The sequence below is a fragment of the Saccopteryx leptura genome, chromosome 4 (assembly GCF_036850995.1).
Source record: "Saccopteryx leptura isolate mSacLep1 chromosome 4, mSacLep1_pri_phased_curated, whole genome shotgun sequence".
NCBI lineage: Eukaryota > Metazoa > Chordata > Mammalia > Chiroptera > Emballonuridae > Saccopteryx > Saccopteryx leptura.
The window spans coordinates 99,201,984-99,228,659 of NC_089506.1; the positions used below are offsets into that span (position 1 = coordinate 99,201,984).

Below are 26,676 nucleotides of genomic sequence, written 5' to 3' on the forward strand. Positions count from 1 at the left end.
AAACAGAAAAGTACAAGGTAAAGAGAAAACACTTTAAGTAACATTCATGGCCTGTTGTCTGGGCAAAACTCAGTGTTTTACAGTCACGGCATCTACTCAAAATAATTTCAAGTATTTATGGAATTCAGAATTTTATTAGCAATAAATATTATCATTAATATAATTCTGCAGAAAAGATATGAAACTGACCCAACCCACGTTGGCAATGGTGTGCTGTGAATTTTTTTTTCTTTTTATTATTTTTCAGAAGTGAGAAGCAGGGAGGCAGAGGGACAGACTCTCGCATGCACCCGACCGGGATCCACCCGGCATGCCCACCAGGGGGCGATGCTTTGCCCAACTAGGGCCTTGCTCTGTTGCAACTGGAGTCATTCTAGAGCCTGAGGTGGAGGCCATGGAGCCATCCTCAGCGCCTAGGCCAACTTTGTTCCAATGGAGCCTTGGCTAAGGGAGGAGAAGAGAGGGATAGAGAGAAAGGAGAGGGGTAAGGGTGAAGAGGTAGATGGGCACTTCTCCTGTGTGCCCTGACCAGGAATTGAACCCAGGACATCCACACGCCAGGCTGATACTCTACCACTGAGCAAACCAGCCAGGGCTGGATTTTTTTCATAAGTACTATTCACTTCCCCAAGACTGTGATGAATTAAGTAGAAATCCTGATGATCTATGTAAAAAGGAAGAAATGCTATCCTAAAACAGACTTGGAACCTAAATGTATATAAAAATTCTGATTTGTCAGTTAAAAAAAATTCAAAAACAGAACTTAAAAGATGGTAGATTTTACTATTTCTACTTTAGCTACTAAGGTTTCCCTTGGTGTAAATGTAATGTCTGCTGATATTATTGCTGTTAAATGATTCTAGAGTACAGCATGGACCCACACAGCCATAAACACAAAGAACACAGCGTTTACCTTGTGTCACTCCAAACCCTGTGCTGGGCGCCTCCTCTTTCAACACATACAACTGGCAAACCCCACTGTTCTCAGAGTCGACATATGCAGGCTTAGTTAGAAGATATTTCCTGTAAAGAACAGAAACACCATAAATGAAAAGTTTTTCTTTCTTTAAAAGTAATTGTCCAGTAAGACTAGAAAAATCAAGTCCCTCTCCACACACAAAGCACTGTATATAAAGAGCAGTGCATAATCACAATGCAGTAATAAATGTGAACTAAAACTTCAACACTTCACAGAAGAGGAAGGGTTTACAAAAAGAGAAAGAAAACAACTATAATGAGACACACTCTGGTTATCATGAAGCCTGCTGTTGATGTGGCTGTTTGATCAGCCAGGAAGTAGGAGCCTGACCTCTGATTTGTGACAAGCTAAGGGGCAGAAGCCCTCACCACTTATAATCTCCTTAATATATTTATTTTTAATATTTCTGAGATGGCAATGTAGAAATCGCCAGAAGTCTTTTGCAGCAGGGTACCTCTGCTTGTCAGATTGTCAGCAGAGTTGCAGAGAAAGTCTGCATTTTCTAGTGGATGAAATGCATGACAGAGGGGGACTTAAAAAATACTGTGCACTCTATTTTTGCCAAGAGCATATAATGTCCCTTTCATCAAGAAGTGTATAGTCCAATGGAGAAAGCAACAGAAACGTGACCAAATAAGAGCACGCAAGATAAAGAAAAAACTTCTAGGAGGTAATTCTGTGAAGTCAGCTCTATGATGGAGGCTGGCCCTTTGAAGACAGGATAACCTGAAAATCTATTTGGAGTATCTCTGGTTTGGCAAGAACACAGTGAGTTCTCAATGTGCTAATAGGAAAAAGCCCAAAGAAATATGGATCATACATAAAAGTTATGTTTTTACTGTTCATTTCAATGTGATTCTCTGAAACACTTTAGTAATTATTCTGTGAAGTGACATTTAATTTATTTTAATTTTCTCTCCCTACTTCTTTTAACTTTCACCTATAGAGATGCTGTCAAACTCAGAAATTGTTAAAAGACAGAGAAAGACAGAGCAGTAAGGACGCGGGAGCAGTGATGAGTAAGGTGGAGCCACAGCACACGCCATGCGCCACTACAGAGGGCCACCCACTGACTGGTCTTGCTCTCCACCAGAAGCCATTTGTCCTCTGCTACGAGAAACACTGTCTTGAGGTCGATGGGAAGAGAGATGGTATGAGTTCTTCCTTCTAGCACATCCAGCACCGTCAAGTTGTTCCTGAAAAAAGGAAAAAACTATCTGAAATGAAATGGTGAGGATAATGGTTAAGTAACCACAGCACAATTATTTTATGCTAGATTATGCAACCCTAAAAAGAATATTTTTAAGACTAAGAATAACGTAGAAAAATGTTAATTAAGCTAACAGATACACAAAATTATTAGCCGTGCAAGGGTATGCAAAAGAATAATAAAAAGTGATAGCTGAATTATGGAACTATGACCACTGTCTCTTCTTATATCTATATATTTTTCAGTGCTCTACAATGTGAGATGAGTTTCTTTTATAATAAAATATTTATAATTTGATTACATCAGTTTTATGAGAAATAAGTATATTTAAAAGAGGAAACAGAATGGGCAAAATAAAAAACAAAATTTAAATCTTCTATGAATGAGAACTCACCCTTTTTCTTTGTAGAATACTAGCCAGTTTTTGTGTGAAAATTCTTTACACATTTTATAAGTTTCCTAAAGACAAAACAAAATATGCACATTAATTATGTCAGACGCAGTCACATCTCTTTAGCTGCTTTGCCTTAAATAAAATTCTTCAACATGTAAAAAGTAATTCTCAGAGAAGCTACCTCTTGAACTATGCCAAGACTTTTATGGTAACATGGACTAAATATATTTCAAAATTTACTGTGAACTATGTGCTAAAACATCTTTAGAATTGTTAAAAATAACACCCAATACTGGTTAGAAATAAACATGGTATCTGATGATTAACTGTGGAATTTATGCCATAACACTAATAAATTGGAAATACTTTGCTTCTTAGATTTGGATGCATTTATGACATTTTTTAAATCTCTTTTTTTCAAGTTCTTGGAAGACCTAAGTATGCTATCGTGCAGAGCAGAGGGGAGGCCTTATTATATATCCATTACTTTTTTCTGAATGACAGAATAAATTCTCTTGGGTTGGCTTAACATGTTTACTTACTAGTTTAATTTAATTAATAACTAAAAACGTTTATCTAGTAAGTGCAATCAGGTGTTGTGCTCGTGGGTTTATCATATAAATCCAAAACATAAGTCACATCTGGAAAACAGGTAAAAGTGACTGTATGATTAAGAATTAGTGCCTGACCAGGCGGTGGCGCAGTGGATAGAGCATCAGACTGAGATGTGGAGGACCCAGGTTCAAGACCCCGAGGTCGCCAGCTTGAGCGCGGGCTCATCTGGTTTGAGCAAAGCTCACCAGCTTGGAGCCAAGGTCGCTGGCTTGATTGAGCAAGGGGTTACTCGGTCTGCTGAAGGCCCGCGGTCAAGGCACATATGAGAAAGCAATCAATGAACAACTAAGATGTCGCAACGAAAAACTGATGATTGATGCTTCTCATCTCTCTCCATTCCTGTCTGTCTGTCCCTATCTATCCCTCTCTCTGACTCTCTGTCTCTGTAAAAAAAAATAAAAGAAAAAAAAGAATTAGTTATACTCAAAGAGCTCATAATGTTCGATTATTATGTATTCAATCCTGATAAGTTTTCACTTAAGTATGATGGATACAAAAAGGAGCTACTGGTATTTAATGAAATGTGTATCTCTGTCTACTTGTATTGTGTTAAAATTTACAAGTGCATAATAAGATAATTCTCTTGTGCATTATAATAAACACAGAGTACTGAGAAGAATGGGCAGGCATTCATGTTCATAGTTTAAAAGCTATAGAAAAACTGTGACAATGTGCTGGACAAGCTGGGCATTCCTCCTTACAGTTTCTTCCTTGTTCCACCAGGAAGGTTTCTTAGGTGTAGCTTCTTCTGAAGGGAGGATGAGACGACGAAGGGTTCGGCTAGTGGTGTCCAACAATAAGATGACATTACTCTGCAAGTAAAGAGAATAGTGAAAAGTTCAAGACTGGTTCCTCTTTGTAGAAGCAGAAGGTTCTTGGCAACCTTGGTAGTAAAAGTTATAGTGAGAAACCGAATGGAGACGCAGTACTGAAACATTTAAGATGAGAACACCAAATGGTTTTCTTACCACAGAATTTAAAGTGTTAGGTAGTTTTATGAAGATGTTTCTAATTATATGGTATAGAAGGTATTTTCTTTGAAGATTTTATTTTAAAACCATCCCCTTCTTAATGTAGGCTAGTTTAACCATGATTCTGTTTCATTACACAGTAATGATAAAATTAAAAGAATTAATAAATTTTTAAAAGTCCATTTACTTTTATCAAAATGACACGTAAAGAATTATTTGTTGAAAACTCTTTTACAAGGTACACAATTAAATTAAAATTAAATTTAATAATTAAAAATAAATTCTTTTCATAAATCCAGTTCAATTCAGAAAGTATGTAGATGATATATAAAGATGGGTTAGCAAGAAAATATCAAGGACTCCAAGAACCGAGGTAGTAATGAGTATTTCTTCATCTTGAAATTCATTAAGCTTAAAAAACTTTCATAGTTGGTGTTGTAATAAGGTACAAACAAGAGGACAGCATTTATTATCACAGTTATGAAAATGAAGTCCTAATCTCTCAGTAATTAGAAGATGTTTTTCAAGAAAAGAAATTTTTATATAAATTTTAAACATTAAATAAACAGAAACACATGAAATGAGAACTTAAAATTGAGAAAGTCAGAAAAGATGAAATATTTTAAAGGGATAAAAAGAAAGTTGGCTTTTCTAGTTAAAATTTGAAGACCTTTTACAGGTTCGCAAAAAGGCATCAGCAAATTGTTTGTCAGATCTCACTGTTATGTCATTCTTTTTCCTCCCTCCCTCCCTCCCTCCCTCCCTCCCTCCCTCCCTCCCTCCCTCCCTCTTTCCCTCTTTCTTTCTTTCTTTCTTTCTTTCTTTCTTTCTTTCTTTCTTTCTTTCTTTCTTTCTTTCTTTCTTTCTTTCCTTTCTTTCTTTCTTTCTCTTTCTAATTTTTTTGGTTTGGTTTTAAATTTGAAATTGTTTTATTTTCCTAAACTTTATATATTTTCATTTTAAGAACTTCTTTGGAGGAAATTAAGTCACAAAGCACTCAAATAATTAATATACTTTGAAAAATTAGGAAACAATATGAATGCTTGTTCATTTCTCTCATAATATCTATTGAGCAGCTAATATTTAAAGCACAAAGGAGAATACACTATGGCCCTTGTCCTCTATTACATAAATTCAGGCAGAGAGAAGTGAAAATAAATCTGAAGGGATTAATGATTCATCTGCAAATCGAGCTAATTTTTTGGCGTGCTCAAGAACTCAAGTAGGAGTCACATCACATAGTTTCCTCATTTTATAGATTCAATCTTGTCTCTAGTAAAAATTTTACCAAGCATGTTGACAAAGCTTACATTTTTCCTCAAACATCACCCTTAAAATCCATTATTCTATATAAAATGCAATTCTCCATTAGGAATGTGTGTTAAGAATAGTCTTTTTAAAAACAACATTTCATATAAGAAGTATTATTTATGGCATTTGAAAGTCTGAAAATGATAGTGATGTCTAAAAGTTTTCCTTAAAAACATTAATGTTAAAAATGTACAGTTTCCATTCTAGATTAAATCTTTTTTGAGTAAGTGTTTTTTAAAGGAGAAACTCTTTTGTGTATGATAAATATGTACAACATTAACAAGAATTCTTAGCACTGAAACAGTCAGGGATAATATTAACTTTTCTAAGCTAAAGAAAGTCCTAAAAATAATGTTTGATCTCAAAATATGATTAAGCAGATGATTAAACAGATATGATTAAGCAGAAAATAAGTCAGTATAGTTTTGCATTTTTCTTCCTTTTTAGGGTCTAATACTTCATACTCATACCCTGGTCTAAGTAAAGTGAAAAACTTTGTCTTTCTAAGTGACAGAAAACACATTTCAAGCCACTGCTGTATTTAGAATTAGTTTTAGAAGAAATTGGCAACATGAAGAAGTTCTGTTGCTCCATCCTTTCAGAAGTTAATGGTTTCCTTCTGTAAATGACTAATGACATATTCTGTCTGAGTTTAAAAATAGAATTTTCGTCACACACAAGTACATGTAACTTTGGCACTCCTTTAAGGGGGGCAGGGCAGAGAAGCAAATGAGCAATTTTATTACGTTTGTATTTGACTGGGAGAAAGGTAACCTCTGGATGACCTCAATGTCCCAAAGTCTGAAATTCTAAACTTTGTACAGATGTAATAAGTAATCTCATGGGGTGTGAGTGCAGGGTGGGGGTGGGTGCTTGCTTTATTTTTAGGCACAGAGAAGTTTCCCTTTCCTCACTTAAGATTTTATTTTAGCAAGGACTTTTGAACAACTTTTTAAGCTAACCAGGGAAATGCACCCAGGGCAAAGATTTATTTTTAAAAGACAAGGGATAGATGAATTAATGGAAGTACTTTTCTACAATATTGAGGCTCTGTTTTCAGTTGGAACAGAATGGAGAAGGAGCTGAAGGCAGCGCACTCATTTTCTATTCTATTAGAATTATTTATCACTTTTTAAGTTTTACAGCTGCACGCTGTTTATTTGGAATTCAAGATGTCTTACATCCTAACAGGGCCATAATATAAAAAGATAGCTAAGATAGTCTCTCTGGAAAAAAAGGAGGAAGTTCAGATGCCAGGTAGGATGGAAGTTTCCAAATAAGGTGAACAGTTCCTGCTCCAGGTACTAAGGTAGATTTCTAGAAAACTGCTGAACTGTAGTCAGAAGGATAACTCAGGTAACATCTAGAACAGTAGGAGGCCAAGTGCTTGCTACGAAGCCAAGCACATCTTTACAATGCAAACTATGTTTTCCTTGATGAAAGTTGCTTTAAATGAACAGAGTATTAACCAAAAATTTGCCAAGTAATTGAATCTTTTTTATTTTTTTGTGTGAGAGGCATGGAGAGAGAGACAGGAACATTGAGCTGCTCCTTCCTGTGTGTGCCCTGACTGGGGAATCGAACTGGCAACCTCCATGCTCCAGGAGGATGCTCCAACCAACTGAGCTATCTGGCCAGGGCTTAATTTTTATTGACTTTTAGAAAGAGAGAGGGAGGGAGAGAGAGGGAAAGGGGAAGAGTAGCATTTGTTGTTCTACACAGTTATGCATTTTTTGGTTGCTTCCTGTGTACCCTGACCAAGATCAAACCTGCAACCTTGTTGTTCTGGGACAATGCTCTAAACCAACTGAGCTAACTGGTCAGGGCCTGAAGCTTTTGTGAAAATAAAATATATGGTGAGAACCAGGGCCTAGACATCTAAAATTTAATCAAACATCTAATATTCCTTCCAAAATTGATTCTTCCTCATCTCAGTTGATGGCAACTCTATCCTTTCAGTTGCTCAGGCCCTAAAACTTGAAGTTGTCCTTAATTATACTCTTTCTCACCCCATACATTTGATCTATTAGGAAATCTTGTTGGTGTTATCTTCAAAATATATCCAGAATCTAGCATTACTTATGACTCCCATACTCCTCCAAACTGACATTATCTCTTGCCGAGATCATGACAAAAATCTTTTAACTAGTCTCCTGCATTTTGCCTTAGCACCTATAGACTACTCACTACAGAGGAGCCAGAGAAATCTTCTAAAAATATGTCAGATCACACCACTTCTCTGCTTGAAACCCCCAATACCTTCCTCTTCTACTCAGAGTCAGGACCCCAAACATAAACAGTGGGCTACAAGGCTCTATACAGTCTATTTCCCCACCCCCTCCACCACGCCCCTGCCCCAACCCACTAAGTCAGTGGTCCCCAAATCCCGGGCCGCAGAACAGTACCGGTCCGTGGGCCATTTGGTACCGGTCTGCAGAGAAAGAATAAATAACTTACATTATTTCCGTTTTATTTATATTTAAGTCTGAACAATGTTTTATTTTTAAAAAATGACCAGATTCCCTCTGTTACATCCATCTAAGACTCACTCTTGACGCTTGTCTCGGTCACGTGATACATTTATCTGTCCCACCTTAAAGGCCTGTCTGTGAAAATATTTTCTGACATTAAACCAGTCCATGGCCCAAAAAAGGTTGGGGACCACTGCACTAAGTGACCTCTTTATATTCTTTATACTCTTCCTCCCATCCAATCATTCCTATCCACACTTTTTAAAAAAGACTTTATTTATTCATTTTAGAGAGCAGAGAGAGAGAGAGAGAGAAAGAGAAGGGGGGTGAGCAGGAAGCATCAACTCCCATATGTGCCTTGACCAGGCAAGCCCATGGTTTTGAACCGGCGACCTCAGTGTTCCAGGTTGACACTTTATCCACTGCGCCACCAAAGGTCAGGCTCCTACCAACTTTTAAAAAATGAGGCAGGTTCTAGCCTTTGGGACTTTAAACTCCCAGAGAATCTGTTCTCCATTCTCCTCCACTGTGGCTTGGCTTAAATTTGGCCTTTTCAATTAGGCAGTCCCACCATTTTAAATGGCAATCTTTCTCTCAGCCTTCTGTTTTACTCTCTCTTGCTTCTGATCTTCTACCTTAAGATATAATTGAATTATTTATGTTGCTTATTGTCTAACTTTCTGCACAGAATGTAAGCTTTTGAAGACAAGGATTTTTGTTGTTTTGTTCACTGCAGGAGGTACATGATGTATACTTGTTGAATGAATAAAATGCTTCGGTGGTTATTAGATAGGTAGTAGGTATACAGAAACATTACACTCTTTTCTATTGGTATAGTACAGATTAACTTAGACCCTTAGACTTCTTACTAATTGAAACATACCCAGCCTGCAATGGGCATATTTATTTATTGGTTTACTTGTTTGTTGTTTATCTCCTCAAAGAGAATGCAAGCTTCACAACAATGACTTACCTGGCCTCGACTGTCGATAGTGCTGAGGTTGAGAACCCCTGGCTTACATGGTTCCAGACTTACAGGTCATGCTAAAGTCTCCACGGAGAGGAAGGTATTTGCAGTACTGATAAAATAGAACTTCGGACCCTCCCTACAGCCCCTTTCCTCATTCTTTAAAACAGCACATATTTTCAGTTATGGGGTGCAAATCATTCCTGCTTTTTCCTGCACATGTAAGTTCCCTTTGGCCTGTGAATACCACGTGAGTGACTTGGGGTGCATTACCTGCTGCTCATGGAGAATCACTTGACCCTTGAGGGGATTTCCCAGGGGTGCCACTGTCACAAATGGGTGCCAAATTCCACTGGCGGTTCTTGGAAAGATGTCAAAAAAGTCCACAAAGTAGCCATTTTTTCCAGCCATATTCATAAAGTATAAGGAAACAGGATTGCATGTAACTACATAGAGCATATTTTCCTCATTTTCTGAAATGACAAAGAGGAATTACTGTTGCAATCTGCAACAGATTTTCTGGCTATTCAACAGGTCCAGTGAACACTAAATCATGACACTAAGCATAGTTGGAACTCAACACAGGATTTTGTAGATGGATTGATTAGGCTGAAAAAGACCACAAGAAGCAATTTTGTTCCTGCTCTAAATGTCGATGGGGCCACAACTATCTATTTGTGGAAGTATGTGTTCCTAAAATAAGTCTGTAATATCTCACAATAATACAATTCAATATTTAACACTTCTCAAAGCAGGAAATTCTTCCTTGTATGAAAGCTTTGTGCTTTAATAAAGATCTGTTTTCTCTTGTATTATAGTTCACTTAGATGGACCGAAGCTGGTCAACATCTACCTGCTAATCTTGCATTTCCTAGAGTTACCAGATCCTTAAGCTTTTCTTGCTATAAATAAGTAATTCCATTTTTTATTCTTAGCTTTATGAATCTAATTTCCCAAACTTTTGTTTACCTTTTGAATATTTCTTATTATAAAATCTGTTCCTTCTTATCATATACACAAAAAATGATTTGCAACTATGTATGGTGATGAATGTTAACTAGATTTATTATGGTGATCATTTCACAATACAAATGTCAAATCATTATGTTGTATACCTGAAAGTGACATAATGTTATATGTCAATTATAACTCAATAAAAAAATAAAATCACTGTATTTTCAATATGAGTACTTGATGAGATCTATTTTCTGAATTTTCTACCTATGCGTCTTCAATTTGCAAGTGCATGTCAATCATCTGGGGTCTAGTGAAAATGTATGTTCTGATTCAGTAGGTCTAGGATGGGGTTTTAGATTCAGCCCTTCTGACAAGCTCCCAGGAGACACCAACGCTGTTGGTTTGAGGGCCTCCCTTTGATTAGTCACACAATAGACTGTATTTCCCATAATCTCTACCAATGGCAAGGGATTAAGTTGCTTTTGTACAATAAATGCTACCAGCATTGCTCCTCATCCCGGTACCTATTGACAGTGGTCATATTTTCTGAACCCAAAATCAAGATATGAGATATGATAACAAGATATAACATTTATACTTGGGACTATCCTGGAAAATTTGGAACACATGTATACATATGTTGTTTGTATGTGTGTGTAGGCATGTGTGTGCCATGTCTATGACAACCAAATATTGTATGTAAAGATATAGGAAGTTTAAATAAATAGTTTACATTGATAAGAAACACAAGTCTACTGAAGCTGCAGAAGAAGACATTATTTAGGAGACTGCATGTGTTACAGTTACAAATTTCAGACAGAATCACAAAATTTATAATTTAAAAATCTTTTTAATGCTTCCACTATCAACACAAATACATTCAATTCAAAATTCATTGAGTATTTTTGTACACAGGGCACCAGTATTAAGACAAATGTCCTTAAACTTATTAACTGTTCTCTGATATTTTAAGTATTAAGTGGTTTGGTCTTTGGATCAAACATATATAGAGATATATCTGATTCTAACCCAAGAAAATGCTGACTAAGTGGCTGCAGCTGCATGGAATGTTGAGCTGAGAACTGTGACACTGTGACGAGGTTTAATGAGAAAAGTGCTGCACCTGATTAGTGAGGCCCACCACAGGCATGGGCAGAGCATCACGCATACTTGTTACAATCCCTAAATATGGGCCAAGGGCCAAAATTCAAACTATGTCCATAAAATCCATACTTACTCTCTACTTGTGGATGTAAAACATTCTTAATAAGATATTTTACCAATCTGTAACCAAAAAATCCCTGTACATTTTAAAAGCCCATTTTAATCCAATATAGGTGATTTTAGGAATAAATAATATCTACAGAATTTATATGAACAAAATTAGCTTCTGAATTTTTGCCTGCATTATCCCCATCTTAGTCAAGTGAGAGACTCTCCCTTCCCCCTGCCTTTGCTTCTGTTTATATTACTTTAGTAACTGCCACTAATTGAGAAACTTCTGCCAGGAGGTACCAGGGCACACTATGAATCAGTAGGTAATGGCGACTGTCCAGAAATGTAGATGCCAAAAGTTCACATCCTTTATTTGTCATTTTTTACAATGAGAAGTTTAATGACTACAAATCATTCCAGCTCTACTTTCATGATTCCTGCAATCACCAAACAGGAATCTCCGCCAAAAAAACCCAATGTTTCTTCTCCTTTTTCTTTCTCCTTTCTATTTTTAGCACACGCCTGGGTGTATTCAACTTCGCATTACAATTGTAATGAGGAACAGATATATGCATACAAACTTAGCAGTGCTTATATGGATTCCACAATAGTATTTTGTTAGGTTGTTATAGAAAATTAGTTCTATATTATACATAATTGCTAGCCAGTCCAAGAATGACAGTTACTGAGTCTATGGACTTCTTGATGTCTGGAGATGATCTGAATCCATCTTTTAAAAAAGTCAGTGTAAGAAGGAAAAATCAAAAGAATAAACTTTTGACATACCATGTGATGTAGCAATGTCACAGATTATGTTAACTTCATCCAGGGGCAGCCTCCAGGAAGCACATTCTTCAGTAAAGGTTTGAGACCTTCCTTCATGTCTTTCTATTGGATACTCCTGTATATTTATAAGTGCTGGGCCCTGTAATAAATGTTACCCGAGTTAAGAAATTTGGATACTTACCAAAATGTAGACTAGCTATAGTTCTTCCAAAATACAGAATTTAAACTTAAATAATCAATATCTTGATTATCTCTTCTTATTTTTTTGACTGGCATGGTATTTACAACAATACCATAAAATCACATTTATAAATGCTTTCACATATGCTACATTATTTAATTTCATACTTTATTTTCTTTTTACTCATAAACTATACCAGGTATAAAATCCCATAGTATTTCTCATTATTTCATTTCTTTCTAAGCCAAGAGTAACTTTTGAACTCCAAATATCGGGACTCAGGGCTGTCCAAACCAGAATAATAATTTGTAAATGAATGAATCAGGGACTGATATAGTTCCATTGTAAAGAATGACTATTATTATTATTATATCATTATACAGAATGCAATGGCTAAACCTGGGTCTTTGAAATAAAATATAAAACACAGTGACAACTGAAATTAAAAACAACTTACTGATAAGCACTACTGCTAATTGTAAAAGGTAGAGTATTTTACACATGGTAAAATATTATTTAATAGAAACATAAGCTGAGGAACAAATTTAATAATATTATTGATATTAGCGCTGAGTACTCAGATATGATATCCTGGAAGGATTATAGAGATGTAACTAAAATTTCAATGATTTGTATGCTTTACAATCAGTCCTTAATGAATAAAAACCGTTTGGGTTAGATAGCGACTATTGTGGCATCCATGCTCCCCTCACCCCTTCAGACTAGTCTGTATCTCAGGAGCAGGAAGACTAGAGACTACATTCCGCACACTCCCTTGCAGTGAGGGTTCTGCATGTGTGTTAGGTTCTTCCAATTAGATGCACTTGCATGCAATTTGGAAGGCAGATGAGGTAGTGGCTGTCTTCCTGCAGCTCTAGTGGACAAGGCGTCTCCGACAAATAAGCAGTCAGATTCTCTGTTCTACTGCAGGCAGTGATGAACTAGGGCCCACAGGTCAACTCTGCTTCACTGCCTGCTTTTGTAAATAATATATTACTGAAACACAGACACACTCGGATGTTAATGTATTGTCTAAGGCTGCTTTGTGCTACCACGGCAGAGTTGAGTAGCTGTGACAGAATCTTTATGGTCACAAACCCTAAAATATTTACCACCTGATGTTTTGTAGAACAATTTTGCTGATCTTGTTTTCCTGTGTAGCTCTCAGCAGCAGGGGTGGTAGCAGAAGTAGATATACTGATCTTGAAAATAAAAGTCCAGTGGTGGCCCCTAGACTTTTGTTCCTCTTGTCCTTTCTAACAATTTTATAAGCATATAATTCTCTATAGTAAATCCCTTTTTGCTTAAAATACATAAAGTGGTTTCTATTGCAACTAGTGATTGATACTTCTTTCCTTGGCCTTTTTACATGAAGACAAATATCATGGGTGACTGTCCTAGGATCACACACAAGACTCCCGATTCTCTGGAAATACAGGTTCCCTCTCAGGAATTCTCCTACCATAGCAAGAACCTACATTAAGTCCTTCAGAGGCCAGACTGGCTTGAGAGTCAGAGAAGAAGCTAAATCTACTCTAAAATATCCTCAGAACAAGTAAATAATTTCTGAGCTTGTATGAATTTTCTCCAATGAAGATACAGAAAAATTTGTAACACTCAATGTTTTAATGACAAAAAAAAAAAATAAATAAATAACATCAACCTTTATGTCTATATGATGAGTTTCTGCTGGACACATCAGTTTTTGCATTCCGTTTCTTGACTGGCCGATTGTCCAGTAGCCCATGAATGTCTGTTCTGGCAGAGGCAACCTGTCAAGGATGGTTTGAAAAATAAATATTCTTTCTTGGTTCCAAATCATAGAAAAACATAATGAGCCATCTATTATCAACCACACAAATAAATTTGAAGAATGCTTTACTTAGAACTTTTTTCCATTTTATTAGAAGAGTCTACTTTAAGGAGAAAAGACTCCACATTTCTGAAATTCAGAAGGTAAAGTACTATTCTGCTTTTACCTTAATGACATATATAATTGATTACATATTTTTCCCTTGAATTGATAAAATACTTATCAATTTGACATCTAAATTCTTGCTACACTATAGAAAGGATTTAGGCAAAGAAAATGGAGCAACTATCAAATTTTCAGTATATTCTTTTAAATTTGGAATAAAATAATAAATACTATAGAATACCATCAGTCACACGTTTTTAAGTTGTACACAGCAAGTTTCATAGTCTATTTTAGCACCTTAATTATTTTTCACTTTGAATTGAAATATTATATACAGAAGCATTCATGTAAATGTGCCACTTAGTCCTGGACACACCGGTACCCAAAACCAGTATCCAAAGAAACAGAGTCACCAGCACCCAGAAAGCTCCTTAGGACTACTTTGGTCATTACACTCCTGATTTCTAATGGAATTATTCTGTGTAGCTTGGTTGGTCCAAGCATGTCAGCTTCAGGTGCTAAAAATAGCTCAATTAATTCAAGCATCAGCCCTAGACAGGGGTTGCTGGGTGGATCCCTGTTAGGGCACATGCAGGAGTCTGTCTCACTATCTCCCCTCCTCTTTGAAAAAAAAAAAAAAGGTTCTTTTTATTTAAAGTGACTTTTAAATAAAGTAACTTGTCACAACACATATGGAAATGCTAATGTACAAAACCATAGACAAATTTTTGAGAAGAAAGCCTTCATTTTTAATCATACTCTCTTTTCTTTGTCTCCAAAAAGGAACCATCAATTTTTAATTCGTTATAAATTTCTTATTCCATGGTAAGTTAAGGCTAACAATGATTTAGAGTTAAATTTCTTTAAAAATAATGCACATGTAGCTATAAATTGAAATGCATGCTTAGAATGAGTTTGAGGATCATTAAAAGAGTACATATTTATAGTTAGGAATCATTTTATTTTCAGTAAGAGCAGTCTGCACTATATTTTCATATGCTTTATAAAACATGTAAGGCTCAGACATTTTTGGCATAAAATAACAGAATCAAGCATTCTGGTAGAATATGCTTTTTGGTCCTTTGAAATATTGATGTTGAACACAAAAGGAAAGTAATTTACATTGAAATTCTTTGATGTCATCTGACAAATCTCTTAACAGGAAGTAGGTGCTTTTTTTATCTATCATCAAAAACGGCAATTTTCAACTTTTTTTCTTTCTCATGGCACATATAAACTAATTAGGAAGGACCTCTTCTCCTTTAGTAACTAATTTATGTGTGCCATGAGATGAAATGGTTGTAGTTAGTCAGAGGTACTGGCTCTTCTCCCTTGGTAATTAGTTTATGTGTGCCATGAGAAAAAAAGGTTGAAAATCACTGATCTAAAATACATTTTAAAATTATTCTGATTGGTCACCTACTTCCATGTTTTTACTGGAAATGAGGTAGGAAGGGCACTGAGTCAGGGGATTAACTGTTATTGTGTTCTCCTCACTGTTAAACATAATAAAGATCTTGAAAACATCTCATAGATTGGGATCTCTCTCTCCTTGCTTAGAGAATGAACTGTATTATTCACTCGCTTTCAGAAGTTCACCAAAGAAGAATTAGGTCTCCAAATATCAAAGGAGATCAATGCAGTAAGGAGACAACCTCATTTCCCTTTAGCACAGAACACATGGTGCAACAGAATACAGGAGACCTGGGTTCTAGTTTTAGTTTTTGATCATCACCTAGCGAGCATTATGCAGACTTCAAAGGGGACAGCTTGTTAACTTCTTCCTTTGTGAAATCAAGGGGAAGATCTGTAAGGTTCCTTAGAGCTTGGGGAGTCTCTGATGATCACTGAAGTGAGTAGAGGAAAGTGTCAGTGGTAGAGTCAATAGTCCTGTATTACCTTGGTGCTCGGGAGTGAAAATAAAACAATCAAAATGAAAATATCTATACCTAGCACTAGAATAGGCGCCCTGAAAGACATTCATGCTTTATTAATTAGCTTTTTAAAAGAAGTTCTAAATACATCCCATTCTTTGATGACAACAAAAACAGTTACACACTTCAAAATTTAACTATGTTTCTTAATGGGACAATTGCTTAACAAAAATGATCCTTGCTTGATTGGTTCATATTTACCCTAAAACTGATTGATCTAATATAGCCTTTAATAATCATAAAACTATCATATAGATGCTAAAAAAACAAACAAACAAAAAAATCAAACCCACTTAATCCATTTGAGAAAAAGTAACTTTACCCAGCATCTAATTTTTACTGACAGTTTCAGGGATATTCATGAAATCTGGTTTGAACTTGCCAACTCATTCTAGATAATTGTCATGGAAATTACAGGCTATAGGGTTCCATCTAAAAACAGCACTAGCTGGCTGGCAGGGTATGGTAAGGACTTCAGGTGCCCCAAATAGAATCTACTCCAGAAGCACTTAAGATGCTAGTGGGCAGTCACAACTACAACTGAAAGACACATTTGCAGGGTCTTCCGGAGTTGCATAATCAAACTGACTCCATCCAGCAACTTGGTAACACGAAGTGTTGTTTCTAGACTTTTCCAATGGGCTCCAGACTGGCCCAACGAAATAAACCAAAGCCCCTCATTTATTTTCCACTACTCCTCCTAATACGCTGTGGGAAAATATGATCATTACTAACTCTCTCCCCTTTGATGAGTTAGTAGTCAGGGAGAAAGGGAAGCAGTAAAACTGTATGCATGAGCAAGCTTTGATTTTGAAGCATAATCAACTTTAACTTGGGGGAAACTAAACTAATAACCAATTAGCCAAAGTTCCTTTATTAAAACATGTCATCTAACTCTGACCAGATTTAAGTTGTTATACCTGATTTGATTGAAACAACAATGGTATTTTCCATGGTTTTAAGATCCTGTCACTTGTTTTGTTTAACTTTGTTAAAGTTCTACCAGGAATGATGTCTGGATTTAATTTTAAAGGGGAGAAGGAAAAATTTAAGGCCTATAAATAGTACTACGTTTTATATTCAATGTCATTCATAAATTTATGTTTCCTTAAAACAATGAAGTATTTCAATTCATATGTTGTGATGTTTCTTAATCCTTTGTGGAAGTATTAAGAAAGATCTGGAAGTAAAAGTTTTAGCTATAAGAATGGAGAATATTGAAATCATGACTTGGATCAAAGGATAGCACTGAGCAGTTACAGAAAGGAAAATGAAAGTTTTATTATTTCTAAACCTGCATACAGTTCCTAACATGAGGCACATGGACACCACAGTCAAGTAATACACTCTGAATGACATGAAAGGATTTGTCTGAGATTGTTTCCATAAAGAGGTGAGCTGGGTTTCAAAGAGTATGTTCTGGCACATTTCTGCCTCCTCTGAACATTTGCCAGTACTATTTCTGGAGTATGAAAGACACACATGAAAAAGATTTGGATTTTTCTAGGGGCGTTATGTAATTGGAAGTTGTTGACACACCTATTATCAGCAATTCCTAAAACACTGCCTTACCACAAGAACTACTAATTTTCATGGGAATAATGGAACCCTTCGGGGTAGTTCCACCAACTCTCAAAAATTCACCAATTACTAACCACATTTGAAAAGAAAAAGAACAACTCTGATTTTAGTAGGCCTCAGTCATCCCTAATGTTTTAAGCCTAACCTCTGGTACAAATTCAGGTAGACTGTCCAAACGAGTTTATGGGAGCCCGAAGAGAACAAGCCAGACTAATATTTCCACCTGGGGCTCTCCCCTCTTCCTCTTGCACTCCAGCTAACTTATGCCTTAGCTACCTTGAACTGCTGCTCGCTAGTCCTGACCATGCTGTGCAGGTTCATGCTTGCATGAGGCCATCACCTCAGTCTAGAATTCCTTTCCACTTTTGCCTCTTTAGGGAAATCCTCCTTCTTAAGGCCCAATTCAAATACCACTTCCTCTTGCATGCCTCTCCCACATTTCTTTCTGGACAGAATGAATCCCTTGCTATTCTGGGTTTCCATGTAAATTTGCACTGTTAGAACAGAGTTCTGTATAAGTTGCCAATTTTCAAATCTACAACCTGATAGGAAATAAAAGTTTTGGAGATCAAGGTCATAAGGGAATTTTATGAAACCTCCCATAAATATTTTTATTTAAAACAAAAATTTTTTTAAAAATGCAGCACACTAAAGAATACAGAAAATCCTCTTTAAACACTTTAAATTAGTGATAATGGGTACTACTATTACCAGTTAACCTTCTTTGTTTACTAGAAAATTCTGAATCTCCCCCCCTGTAGTCTCACATGTTGCTGGTGAATTAATTTTGCTGCAGATGATACACACACAATGGGGATGTGTACGGGTTTCTCCTTTCTGGGCTCGACTCTGCATTTAAACATATGGCTTTCACTTTATAACTTAGACTTGTGTACCTTTGCCACCTAGGTCCTATGGAGGTCACAGAAATGAAGAGTAATTTAGATGCATGAGATGGAAACAGCTTTGGGGAAACCTGCTATTATTCTTGGCTGACACTTCTCAAGTGCACTCCCCGATGTCCAGGATGACACCGTGCCGTCTCGGTGCAGCTGTCCAACGCCACTCCTGCCAAAGCAGATGCTGTCAGCTTGCTCTGCGGGCCCCCCAAGCCTTCCTTCCCCTCGCAGAAGCTGCCAGACCACAGTTCGGGGACCTGCATCTCCTTTCCCTCATCTTCAAATTTCACTGCAAACACTTCTCTTCCTCTGCCATCTGCTTTACCAGCCACATTAAAGTATTTTGAATCTTAAGTACTTCCCTTTTCTAATTATCCACATCAAAAATGACTGGGACTAAAACTCTTCCACTTGGAAATTTTCCTGGGGAGTGGGGGGTGAGTAAGAAACCTCTGTATTTCTCACAAGAAGGACTTAGAGGCTGAGATAACTCTACTGTGACTGTAGCTTTGAATATAATGTTGCATAACAAGGTTGACAGTTGACATGTTGGCCCAACTAGATTGTTAATTCACTGAGCATAAGGTTTCCATCTCACTCACTGGTGTCCCACTCAGAATCCATCAATTTTGCCACCGAAATATCCCTCACGTCCCTCTTCACTCTCACTGCCACAGCGAAGCCCACAGCTCCTCCTGTGGATTCCTACAGCTATTCTGAGTGGGTCTTCAGTTTCAATGTCTTTCAGTTTATCACCTTTAGAAAACCAAAAAAGGTGTTTTTTTTTTAAATTATGAATCTGACCATGCTACAATCTGGTTTCAAGTTTTTCTGTGCTTCTCTCTCTCCCGACTCTTCTCCCTTTTAGCTTCACCACACAGCACACCCTCATTTAACTTTAGTCAGCAAACTACCTGCAATTTCTAAAATGCATCATGTCCTCTTAAAACTCTCTGTTTGAAGCATTCGTCCTCCCTTCTTTGCCTGGAGAACCCCTAGAAGTAGTTGAAAGACTTGGCTTGGTTATCCTCCCTGCCTCCTCCACAGGGCAGGAGGCAGTAAACCATCTTCGCTCTCTCGTGTATGGCTCTAACTTACACAAGTCACTCTTTACTTGGGAGTTTTCCCAATTAACTGTGACCTCTGGAAGGTAGGAACTGAACCTTCCTCACCTTTAGATTCCTGACTCCCTACCTAGTGTTTACCACATAAGGGCTCAGAAGTGTTTGTTAAATGAGTGCATGCTTGGTTACACTGTAACCAACATCTGACCTGCTTGTTCCTCATCTCAAATGTTCATTGCAGCATTGTTCACAGTGGCCAGGACATGGAAACTACCAAAAAGCCCGTCAATAGACGACTGGATAAAGAAGATGTGGCACATATACACTATGGAATACTACTCAGCCATAAGAAATGATGACATCGGATCATTTACAGCAAAATGGTGGGATCTTGATAACATTATACGAAGTGAAATAAGTAAATCAGAAAAAACCAGGAACTGCTTTATTCCATACGTAGGTGGGACATAAAAGTGAAACTAAGAGACATTGATAAGAGTGTCGTGGTTACGGGGGGAGGGGGGAGAGGGAGAGGGGGAGGGGGAGGGGCACAAAGAAAACTAGATAGAAGGTGACAGAGGACAATCTGACTTTGGGTGATGGGTATGCAACATAATTGAAAGACAAGATAACCTGGACTTGTTGATCTTTGAATATATGTAACCTGATTTATTGATGTCGCCCCATTAAAAAAATAAAATTATAATTAAAAAAAAACAAAAACAAAAACAAAAAACAACCTGTAAAACATCATGGCACATCTTCCTGACTATATGATTCCCAACCAATGGTGCAATCTACTTTACAGGAGTATCTGGAAGAGTCAGCTGTTGGTGCAGTTTGGGGATTTCTATCCAGCCGGGTGACAGGCTTTTACAACGTAATACAAATGCTTAATGGATCAAGGTTAATTAGTGAGACTACTTAAGATAAGTATAAAAGAGTCATAGATCTTGACATTTTCTATGCATTTTGGGCTTATATTTTTATTTCTTTTGTATCCCCATTTAAGGAGCTGAAGGCAAATTTAATAGTTGTGAAGCTACTTCATAACATACCAAAAGACTACAGGGTGAAGACTATGAAACTATGAAACCATGAAACCTAGCATCTTTCTTCTACTTACAATAATGCTGAGATGTCATAATGTAAACCTTATTATATTTGAAAACAAGAGCTTTTTAGTGAAGTAAATAATTATACAGAGTGGAATTGCACATTTCAGAATTTCATGACTAATATTGTGAACTCATTTGTAAAAACTAGGAAGAATACAAAAAGAAAATCATAGCATATAACAGTTTGTAAGGAGAAGCACAAAAACATTAAAAAGAGAGTCTTAAAATTTAATGGGATAAACAGTAAACTGATATTCATTCCTATTTTCTTTCTTTTTTTTTTTTCTTTCTTTTTTTATTTTTTTTTATTTTTCTGAAGCTGGAAACGGGGAGAGACAGACAGACTCCCACATGCGCCCGACCGGGATCCACCCGGCACGCCCACCAGGGTCGAAGCTCTGCCCACCAGGGGGCGATGCTCTGCCCCTCCGGGGCATGGCTCTGCTGCGACCAGAGCCACTCTAGCGCCTGGGGCAGAGGCCAAGGAGCCATCCCCAGCGCCCAGGCCATCTTTGCTCCAATGGAGCCTTGGCTGCGGGAGGGGAAGAGAGAGACAGAGAGGAAGGAGGGCGGGGGGGGGGGGTGTGGAGAAGCAAATGGGTGCTTCTCCTGTGTGCCCTGGCCAGGAATCGAACCCGGGTCCCCCGCACACCAGGCCGACGCTCTACCGCTGAGCCAACCGGCCAGGGCCCATTCCTATTTTCAAACATAAAGCTAATGAAATTACTCAAAAGAGAGACTCTGGTTAGGGATGTTGTTTTTAATGCTTTTAGTACTTTGGAGACCCCATGGTTGGTCTTGGGCAGAGACGCAAGAGCTGCTATTGATGTTCCAAATACACAGGATAAGTCTTTAACATAGAAAATTGATTCTAGACAGAGATCCCTTCAAAGACACATCTCATATGGATAAAGTTGCTCTGTCTGCAAATATGCCCACTTGGCACTACTCTAAAGAGAAAGATCAGTTCTAAACATGATCATGTAAAATACACTGCAATGAGATATTAACATCTTATAATAGGAAAACACAATCTCAGCTACCTTCATTGAAATTCTATTAAAACAGGCTTTGAGAAAGGCTGATAAAGTAACACATGGTCACTGGTATAAGGCAGAAGAATGACTACTTACTTAGCTTCCCAATTTGATCAAGGATAATGAATCATAGAACCTATGAGTTAGAAGTTAAAAGACTTTTTAATCAAGTGGTGCAAGTTTGAATCTCGAGTACCCCCCAACAAGATTTGTCCAGGTCTGCCTGAACCCAATCTGTAGGAGATACACCCTCGATGTCCCTTGGGTAATCCATTCCATCTCTGAACATAGGAACTACTGGCTGTGAGATGGAGGCCAACTCTTTAAGTTGTAATAACTTAGAAGCAGCTCACAAGAAGTGTACAATGACTTATAATTACTCTGCTAAAGCTGACTATATTAATGAGCATGATTTTAAGGACAGTAGTGCAAACTAAAGGATTCTATATAGAATAAGCTTAAAAACTTTGTTCTCATTCTGAAGAATTTGTGAATATTATCAATTTTTATTTTTCAAAAAGCAAATCCTCATTTTAAGAGAAAAGATTTAAGAAAATTTGTATGCATCTTATTAAAAATATTTTTTATTTACTATGGAATCAATGACGAATGGCTAATATTAACTTGAAGGAAACTGTAATTAAAACAATAGGCCTAGTCATTGATGTAAAAGTTATATGCATACTTTGTACGATATATATTCCAAAATGATAGGAAATGAAATTTGAACAATTCCAAAGTTCCCACTATCTCTACAATCTTGCAACCCAGTGTTGCACTGCATCGCTTTCCTCATGGGGAGCTCTATGGAGACAACATGGTGGAGGGAGCAAAATGATGTCCGTTGTGGAGCAGACAGATCTGTGGTTGAGCCCCCCATCCTGCCATTTATTCGTTGTATAATTTGTTAAGTATCTAAAATCTCCAGAAACTCAGTTTTTCACTTGTGAAATAGAAATACACACATATACACACACATTCCAACACCCAATAGATAATAAAACTGAAAGAACTACTTGCCTACTAGAAAAAAATAGAATTGTTGTATAGCTTAAGTGAATTAATATTTGTAAAGTGCTTAGCACTTAGTAAGCACTTGATAAATATCAAATATTTTTATTCTTGCTGCTTTAAAAATATGTTGTCTACCCTCACTTGATGTGTCTACCAATGATTAAACTTATATTGGGTTGCCATGCCACTTATATTGGGTTGCCATGCCACAGACTCACTCAGTTAATCTCTTGTTTGCTATTGGAAAGGGCGCCAACATTCCTCCTCTGGAGTGGTCATTGCAGTGTGGTGTAAGCTTTGCTGTACTGGAGGCAACTGACAGCAATTTCAGACTAGATCTTTACTTTTAAAAATAAAATTTAAAAAAAATTTTTTTTTTTTTCCTCTGAAGTTGGAAACAGGGAGGCAGTCAGACGGACTCCCGCATGCGCCTGACCGGGATCCACCCGGCATGCTCACCAGGGGGCGATGCTCTGCCCATCTTGGGGTGTCGCTCTGCCACAATCAGAGCCATTCCAGTGCCCGAGGCAGAGGCCACAGAGCCATCCTCAGCGCCCGGGCCAACTTTGCTCCAATGAAGCCTTGGCTGCGGGAGGGGAAGAGAGAGACAGAGAGGAAGGAGAGGAGGAGGGGTGGAGAAGCAGATGGGCGCCTCTCCTGTGTGCCCTGGCCGGAATCGAACCCGGGACTTCTGTATGCCAGGCCGACGCTCTACCACTGAGCCAACCGGCCAGGGCTGAAATTTAAAAATATTTTAATAGTCTTTGAAAGCAGAGAGGGAACACAGAGGTCAACAGGACATCCAAGGAGTAGTTTTAAGACTCCAACGAGCATCCTCACCAGCTATGGGACACCTTTAAGTCTCACATACAGTCATTTTTATAAGTGCAGTTGGTCCGGCAACAGTGTTTTTATATATCTGAAAAGGATAGTGAGATTTAAGCATGTGTATAAAGGCACAAAGGGTTGATATTAATGTTTCTATTCCTTATAAGAGTACTTGACATGCTCTATGGATCTGTTTACTATGTTTATAATAAATAGCTAATGCTTAAAATCTCAAGAAGAATGCAGAAAAAAGTAGGGTTTGGGAAGAGTGTCATTTGTACGCAAATCTAATTCATTAGAGCTAAATCTTTTTTCAACAAAGACGCTTGGGTACAAAATGTTTTTTTTTAAAAAAACCCTTTTCAGCCTGACCAGGCGGTGGCGCAGTGGATAGAGCGTCCGACTGGGATGCAGAGGACCCAGGTTCGAGCACGGGCTCATCTGGCTTGAGCAAAAGCTCACCAGCTTCAACCCAAGGTCGCTGGCTTGAGCAAGGGGTTACTCAGTCTGCTGAAGACCCACGGTCAAGGCACATATGAGAAAGCAATCAATGAACAACTAAGGTGTTGCAATGTGCAACGAAAAACTAATGATTGATGTTTTTCATCTCTCTGTTCCTGTCTGTCTATCCCTCTCTCTGACTCTCTCTGTCTCTGTAAATAAATAAATAAATAAAGAAAAACATAAAAAAAAACCCTTTTCAGAGACATGTCTCTTCTTTTAAGGAAAAAAAAAACAGCAAAATAATAATAATAATAATAATAAAGATTAAAAACTAGAATAAAATACTTCTCAGTGCATGATATAACACACAGAATCAGAAGATTAAGATCTAGAAGGATTTAAAAAGTTATCTTCAGATGGTGGAATTACAAGTGTTTTAATTTTCCTTTAGTTAATTTATTTTAAACATAAATGGAAATTCATTCTTCTTTTAGTAAACACGCATCACAAAGAAATCCTACATGTTAAAACTTTTCAATTTCCTCAAAGTTTTTATTCTACTCAATGGATACAAATAAATTATTGGTAGTTTGCCAGTGACAAATAGGCAATAAATGCTTGGGGGGGGGGGGAATGAAACTGGCTTAAGAATAAACAAAGCAGTGTTGAAAAGGAAATCAACAGAGTTGAGGACAAAGAATTTGGAATCAGAAGGATGATCATTTAAATAGTTTATAGACATCGTGCCTCCTTGGGAAGATGGGGAGAGAAAATACATGAAGATCATTTCAGAAGTCAGGGATAATTTCTCTGTTTGACTAATTTAAAAATGACTACAACATGTGAGAAGATTCCATAAATTGCTTTTGTGTTTTTAATCAGGAAGAAATGATGGCCAGTATGGTTCTTATATATGGGAGTCAAATAACATTTTTTTAGAATGTTACTTTTCTATATGTTACCTTGTGGTTTATTTCATGATCCTTCATTATGTCAAAAGAAAGGAAAAAAAAGAGGGTAAAGCTTAATTGGGAATGAAGAGATCTCTAAAACAACCTTTGTTATGCTAAAAAGTCTACATCCCCTTGCTACTTATTTTTCATTGTGTGATATGGGTAAACCCCCAATCTGAATCTCTCATTACTCTCTGAAAAATAAGAATTTGTATATTATACATGTATGACATCATGGTCAATGATATTTCTCTAGTAGATTACCTAAAATCCCAAAGCCCTTTTATACAAAAACTGCTGGTAATTTTCAGTATCCAAAGAATAACTCTGATTTAGAAATTGCCTACAACCTGCATATCAATCTGCTTATGTTTTTAGAATTCCTTACAACTGGAATTACTATTTATATATATGATCACAACTCTGTCCCATTAGCTTTCTAACCTTAGAGAAGTGATGTAACCTCTCTGTGGCTTAAATTTCTCATCTACAGAATGCAATAATAAGTATGTATGACAGGTTTGTTATGAGGACTATATAAATTCATGTGAAAAGAGTGCTTAGAAATGTGCTTGTCACACAGTTACTTATAAGTGTTTATATCACCATCACTATTATTATTAATTAACATATTTGGAGGTATAGTCCACTGTAAATTTATGAAATGTCAATTTTCTTAAGAACTGTTAGGTTGAAGGTGGCATACAAATTTAAGATAAAATATTGTATAAATCACTTAAAAATGGAGGTAGAAAAGAAATAGGATGGTTTTCTTCCTTTAAAAGAAATGTTTCCCGCCCTGGCCGGTTGGCTCAGCGGTAGAGCGTCGGCCTGGTGTGCGGGGGACCCGAGTTCGATTCCCGGCCAGGGCACATAGGAGAAGCACCCATTTGCTTCTCCACCCCTCCCCCTCTCCTTCCTCTCTGTCTCTCTCTTCCCCTCCCGCAGCCAAGGCTCTATTGGAGCAAAGATGGCCCGGGCGCTAGGGATGGCTTCTTGGCCTCTGCCTCAGGCGCTAGAGTGGCTCTGGTCTCGGCAGAGTGACTCCCGGAGGGGCAGAGCATCGCCCCTGGTGGGCGAGCCGGGTGGATCCCGGTCGGGCGCATGCGGGAGTCTGTCTGACTGTCTCTCCCCGTTTCCAGCTTCAGAAAAAAATACAAAAAAAAAAAAAAAAGAAATGTTTCCCTAACATTTTAGATTTCATGAATTACTCTGAAAACACTTTTATATTTGGAAGAATTAATGTGCTAACAGTATAGTTATTCTCAAATAAACTTTAGAAAAGCACCCACTCAAATTTGGCCAAAAATACCAGGTTTGGCAAAGTCATAATCACCTCATAATACCACCTTGGGCCTTATAGAAATGTGCAGAGACTACAAGATAGGTACTGTCACTGTACTATTTAGGAGAACAAAAGGGAAAGTGACAGGATCTCTCTTCTGGGGAATTTTACTAAAGAGCATTAACGAGACACCACCAAACTGCCACGGTGTACTTTGACTTCAGCTGAGGAGGAAGGTGCTGTAGAAGACTGTCCAGTGGTCAAGTGTCTTCCCTGCATGTGAACTTCCTCTTCTACGACATCTGCCTACATCTCTTTTTAGTTATATGCAGTGAACAGCCAACTATTTTTCCATCCACATCGTAAGTGTGGCCATTTTATTCTGGACTCAGTGTAAGTTTGCTCCCATTCACTAAGTGGTGTGGTTGGATTACAGAACAAGAAAATAACAGGTTTTGGCAAAAATATTTTCATTCATAGCAAAAGAATATAATAGTAATTAAACATTCTGTCCTTCCTTAGGAACAGAAACCCAACGTGGATC

At 37.4% G+C, this 26,676-nt stretch overlaps 1 protein-coding gene across 2 annotated transcripts in view; it reads right to left on the minus strand.

Moving 5' to 3' along the window:
- VWA8 (von Willebrand factor A domain containing 8) overlaps window positions 1–26,676 on the minus strand; it is a 376,366-nt gene that overhangs the window by 125,311 nt on the left and 224,379 nt on the right. For both annotated transcript variants that reach the window (XM_066380832.1, XM_066380831.1), the window contains exons 27-33: window positions 13,721–13,829; window positions 11,877–12,015; window positions 9,192–9,391; window positions 3,900–4,010; window positions 2,584–2,648; window positions 2,050–2,175; window positions 914–1,023 (exon numbers count right to left, since the gene is read on the minus strand). In XM_066380832.1, coding sequence (XP_066236929.1) covers window positions 914–1,023; window positions 2,050–2,175; window positions 2,584–2,648; window positions 3,900–4,010; window positions 9,192–9,391; window positions 11,877–12,015; window positions 13,721–13,829 — 860 coding nt within the window. The remainder of the gene's footprint in view (window positions 1–913; window positions 1,024–2,049; window positions 2,176–2,583; window positions 2,649–3,899; window positions 4,011–9,191; window positions 9,392–11,876; window positions 12,016–13,720; window positions 13,830–26,676) is intronic.